At 41.6% G+C, this 6072-nt stretch overlaps 1 protein-coding gene across 1 annotated transcript in view; it reads left to right on the top strand.

The window, feature by feature from the left end:
- The first annotated feature begins 1494 nt into the window (after positions 1–1494).
- The window catches only part of LOC109391419 (coiled-coil domain-containing protein 162-like), an 80110-nt gene continuing 75532 nt past the window's right edge, over positions 1495–6072 (top strand). The window contains 2 exon segments of the mRNA XM_019658971.1: positions 1495–1499; positions 1727–1847. Coding sequence (XP_019514516.1) covers positions 1495–1499; positions 1727–1847 — 126 coding nt within the window.

Consider the following 6072-nt stretch of genomic DNA (forward strand, 5'->3'; position numbering starts at 1 on the left):
CAGCTAGCCACCTTGTAGAATGGGGAATTTTTTTCAGAGCCCTTTAGACAATTGCACTCTATTCTGGAAATAGTTACACTTAATGCCTCACCCCTTCATTGTGTAAAACGGTATCTCTCTTCCCAACTCTCCCTTACTCTTTGTGCTCTCCTCCCCTCCCCTCTTTCCATTCCCACCACTCTCCCCATGTATCCAGTCATTTCCCATTTGGGGTCAGTTGTGGCTGAGAGGTCATTTTATAGCCAGTACCACAGGACTTACAAATCCAACACATTTAATTCACTTTCCTTTGAAATAGTTTAGGAAATAAGTTCAGACCTGAGAAATCATGGTGGAATGGGTCCAACCAGAAGAAGTTCTAGAATTATGAATGGCATAGAGAACTTGCTGTTAGCCCCAACTCCAAAAGCCCAGATACCCTTACTCACCCTTCAGAAAGATCCCAGGTTACCAAAAGGTACTGCATCAGGGGGTGGAAAGGGTTGCAATAACAAAAGTGTCCTCTTTTAAGTCAGTTAACAACAGAGTATTATGGAACTGAAGGATGCCTAAACTCCCAGAGTGACCAGCCTGTGTTTAATTTTTAGGACCTTGTATGAAGACCTTGTATGAACACTGGGAAGGCTCAACTCCTTCCATTATGCTCCAGTTTATAGATTTTTTTTTTTTTTAGCTGAGCCATCCTGCTACCTGTTGGCAGCTTATCGGCTGCTCAGCTCGGGCCACGACTCGTACCGCTGTTGCTCAGAGCTCAAATTCTTGAGCGAGCTGTTAACCAACTGAGCCACTCGGCCGGCCTATGCTCCAGTTTATAAAGGAGAATCAACATTTCCTAATTTCAACCTCTTTTCTTTTCTCTTCTTGCCTTTCCTCCTTTCCCTTTTTTTCCTCTTCCTCCCCTTGTTCTTCCCTTTCTCTATATTTTTCAAACTCCAAAGAAGGTATAACACAAGAAGGAAAAATATGGGCCTCTCCAAATTTTTCATGTTTATCTTAAGCAGAGAAGCACAGGACCACCCTCACTATTCTAACAAGGGTTTTGCCATTGCTTATAATAATAGGATAGTGTGTTGTCAGAGAGACATGGCCACTATATCTATAAATCAGGAATGCCCTATTATGTCTTGATCTCTTGATCTCTTCTCAAAGTAAGAGAGATTCTGCAATAATTATGAATACTCTGAGTATTTTATTGGGGCATGCCAATGACACCCTAATATAATCCTGGCAAATTTAGAATGAAAAACATAACAGGCAAAGCTACTGTACTACTCAGGGTGCCATTCATTTGACACGTGGCCAGAGTTCAAGCACACTAAGTCGACATTCTCAATGTGTGGATGGGAGACTTAAAATCAATGTGTCTGTCTGGTCGAGTGGACCCTTGGGAGGCCACTTCAATCCAGGTACCCCTACATTCAGGCCAGGAGGGTATAAAGGGACCTGGGTAGTACAAACACTGGGCCAGGCTATAAAGTCTGGGACTGCTAATGCATGGCGTAGGCACATGGGGGTCCCCAAGGAGAATGGTGACACATCAGCATCCCCAGTGAATATAGTCAGAAACACTTGAGGCAGATGAGAACCATGGTGATAGGCACCTGCTCTCCCTCTGCAGTGCCCAGTACATGGCCTCAGGTGTTCCTGTCCTCCAGAGAGCTCTCAAGTTGTCCTCTTGTCATATGCCCACTTGTCTTGGGCTCAGATGTCTCTGTTCACTTATCAGGGCTCCGGAGGCATTCGTGTCTATTCAGCTAGAAAAGGCGGAACTGTGGGACATGATGCTGAATGCCTTCCTCCTCAGGAAACCAGCCATGGCTGACGGAATGAAGATCCTCATGAGTACAGTAAGAAGGTTCCCTAAAGCTCTCATGTCATCTTTTACATTTGAGCAAATAAAAATTCTCAACTTGAAATTTGTTGCTCTCAGCCTATCTGGATAGGACCATTGAAAATATAAAGAACTGGAAAAAAAAGAAAAGAAAATATAAAGAACTGAAAAAGGGAGTTCAATAAGAAATTGAAAGGAAGCAATTCAAACTAACTGCTGTTTAGTTTTAAAAATAAGTGCACTTTTCCAAGGTCACATTTTGTTTGGTCACTTTCTAAATGGAACTAGTTTCTGCACCTGCTCCGGATCATTTGACCACTCCTGAGTGACCCACAGGTACTTAGAGGATTCAGACAAGGTGAATAAAGACTCTTCCCATCTAATTCACCTTTACCTTGGTTTTTCAGACACTACCACCATGTTTCTATTTAAGGGTTTTATATTAGCCTAATCTGTAGAAAAATAAACTCAAGTCTTTAAACAGTTAAAAGTATTGCTTACTTTTGCAAATATCATTTCATTATTCATTAATTTTTTGATGAGGAAATCATTAGGCTAATGCATCGATATTTGGGAGAGAAATGACAGGTTAACAATTTCTAGGCTTTTTTCCTATCTGTAACTGAAAAGGAAAGACTTACATTTGCCTAATTCAGTTATAAATGGGATATGAGGGAGGCCAGGCTTCTGGATTACTGCTGAGCAATAATGGAGACAAAGGACTACTTTTAATAAATAATTGAGATATAAAATTACATTTTACTACAATATTCAAAAAATATTAACCAAATGGAAAAAGTAATAGCTCATTAACTGCTCTTCAGGATTATCCAATGTCTATCCAATTAGAAAGGGCTCAAGCAATACAACTGTCATTTTGTTAAGGTCTGGGATTTTAGCCTACTTAAAAGGTAGCAAGTTATTCTGTGACTGCTCTGTGGATGTTGGCCGAAGACACAAGACCCCTACATCAGAGACAAAGAACTTTATTACTCACAACAGAGCAGGCAGTATGAGCTTTATGTTTGTGTCAGTCCCCTTGGTCTCCCAAGTCCTAAGGGGGCAACATGGAGGAGCCCAGATGCGTGCAGTGGAGTTTTGTCACAATGAGTAACAGTGAGCTTGGGGAACCTGCCTCTTTTATAGCAAGTCTACTCCTTTTCCTGGATACATTGCTTCATCCCTCACGATTGCTGTCTGCAATCCTAATCCTTAGAAACGGCCCAGGTAAAGAACCATCAGGGCCTTGCTTTCTTGGTAGACTCAGCAATATGTGCAGGAGCAGCCGGAACCATGGAGGGGTGTTTCCCAACAAGCTGAACTTCAGAAAGAGTATCTCAGCTGGATGACCTTCTTCTGCTTTAAGATTGCTATAACTTTGTACACTCGTACTAGCTTGGGGAGTTTTTAAAACCAACTCTCTAATAGAAGAACTGTTATCTTCTTTTATTACAGGATGAAATTGGGGAAATCAAGAGAGACATTATAGTTGAATATTGTCAGAAGCAAGTATAGTATATGTGAACTGCACATGCTGATGTCTCTGGCTCTGAACTCAATAAACAGCAGCATTATGTAGAAACCCAGACAATGAGTCAGGTGGTTAGTTTTCATATAAGCCACAGTCCGACTGGAGAAAACCAAATTAAACTGTCCTCTGACACACAGAGGAAAGATCATTAGGAGTGAAGGATAGGAGGTGCTTTCAAGAGGTCCATGCCTCTGCCTTCAGGTCATAGCAACCTGACCCAGACAGAAATTTCTTCCTGACAGGGGTCCTCTGTTTTCTTTGAAAAGTCTTCCAGTAAAGTCGATCCTGGAGCTTCAGTGAGAGATGGAACAAGTTCGACTCACATTCTGAACATGATATCTCCTGATAACTTTTCAGGTTCAACCACCACATGTCTCACTATGCTCTTCGGGTTCAGATCATGGCATACTGCAATAGCATGAGAGCCCTGCTGGGAGATTTTCCTACCATTAGGGATACTTTTTTCCTGGTGGGGCAACCACAAGAAAAGAAGGGGTTGAGGGACTCCAAGGCTGACACCAGGTGTGTAATTTCCTTTAGAGCTTGTTATACCCCCTCCCCTTCACTCTACCCCTCCAGGGAAGAGGCATGTTAAATTTGGTATGGAAATCTTGCTCCCTTTAGTGAATTTGACCTTGATCTTCTGGTCCAGAAGGGCAAAAGAAAGAGTTAACAGTGCAAAAATAAGAATACCTTTGCATTTGGACCCAGAAGTTTTTTGTTTATGGGCTGTTTGACTGATTTTTCAACCTATGCACTTTTATTTTCCCCTGGTGAACCCAGAGATTTTTATCAGTCACACCCTTTTACATAAGCCAGCATCTAAAATAAGCAAACAAATAAGTAAACTTGATCTTGAGCTGTCCTGGCTTCAAATATTTTTACTCAATGCAGTAAAAGAAATATTCAGGAAAGAAGAAGTAAGGTATACTAGTGCCTTGGATAAATCAGTGTTCTTCTGTATGTTTCTCTATATATATATAGAGTAATATTAAGTGATAAGAGCAGAACTGCGTTCGTACTTTCTTATCATGTTTTTACAAATGTTCTTAATTCAGCCTACCAAGAGGTGACTCATCTTGATGAGGAGTTAGCATACCTGTGCAGTCAGTGACCACATTTCTTTAAAAAAAGAAGAGGATATTACAGAGTTGTGCAATCTCCAAGGGGGAGCAAAAACATCCTGTGGAATGAGTTTGCCTCCCTCCTTACTCTTTCCTTACTTCACAAAGCTTAGTGCTGAGTATCGGTAATACTTAATAAATACAATCGTAGAACAGACAGATGACAGGGAATTGAAAGGCCAATTGTATCCCTTATTCATTCATGCATTATTCAACCATTATTTAATCAGCGCTTACTTCGTAGTAGGCACTTTGCTATGTGCTGGCGTTACAAAGGTGACCAAGCCATTGAATCTGGCAATAAATTCAGTGTAGTGGAGGAAAGTTCCATAACCAAAAATATAACTTCAGAGATTTCAAAGATAACATGTTAGAGTTATGTAAAAGGTTCTGTGAGGACATGAAAGAGGGAGTGTTTAACTCTAGCCCAGGGCCTCAGGAAGAAATTTGAAAAAGAGGTGACAGGTAAGTTGGAGTTCACCAAGAGAGTAGGGATGATAGAACAGGCTAGAGAATGAAAAAATTTGAGTCCTTAGCCCTTGGCTGACTGATGACTGGCTATCAAAATAGTGGCCAGTCCTACCTTGATACTGATAAGGCGCCCAGTTTGTGGACACCAGTGTTTCATCTCCTGAACTCAGTGCATTCACTTGGATAGACTTTAGGATTTACCTAATGGAAGATGCATTCAAAAGAGGGGTAGGGCAGTAGAACAACTATTTTGTAAAGGGTTTGACCTCTTGCCCAATGAAGCTAAAGTGCATCTTTCTCTCATATGAAACACCACAGGATAATCCTCTAAGCCTTCTCAGTTCCCTTCCCTCACCCATCCACTAGCTAACTCAACCATTTGTAACTGCAATCTACATGTGGGATCAAAATTTTTAAATAGCTTCCAGAAGTCTAACTATGAGTTCACTCTACTTGTGTTTAGGACAAAATGTATTCAGGAAGCCTATTGCTGTTTCTGATCTGTTCTATTTGCAGCAACCAAATGAGAAGGTCAGGAAGGAGAGTGGAGAAATTCCTTCAACTTGCAGATTTGCTGTATCCATTTTTCGTTTCTTGCGGATGACTGTGTGTTTTCTGAAGATGAAGGGAAACAGTCACTTACAGGGGAAAACCTAGAGCCCTAAATCATCTTGTCAGTTAATGTGTGATAATTCCAGGGCAGGGCATGGGTCCATGAAGTGTGAGCAAAGTGAGTGCCCACCCAGAGTCCAGCTCATGTAGTCAGGCAGTGTATGAGCAGCAGCTGATACAGATTCAGTATTTCTCCACTACACCCATCGCCTGCTTCCTAAACGCTCTAGATTTTAACATGTTCCTTTTATTTTTTTATTTTGTTTTGTTTTGTTTTGTTTTGTTTTGTTTTAAAGATTTTTATTGGGGAATTGGGGGATGGGAACAGCGCTGGGGAATTGGGGAAAGGGGAACAGACAAGTCGCTGTCATTTTGTTCTTCAGTCTAGTTGTGGAGGACGTTGCTTCACTGGCCCAAGTTAGCACCATCATTGTGCTCTTCCCGGGCGAGGCAGATCAGTCGCTGGCTTCTGGACGGCCGCTCACTGCGGCTGCTGGCTGCTG

This window comes from Hipposideros armiger, unplaced genomic scaffold (assembly GCF_001890085.2).
Source record: "Hipposideros armiger isolate ML-2016 unplaced genomic scaffold, ASM189008v1 scaffold_292, whole genome shotgun sequence".
In the NCBI taxonomy this organism is placed as follows: Eukaryota; Metazoa; Chordata; class Mammalia; order Chiroptera; family Hipposideridae; genus Hipposideros; species Hipposideros armiger.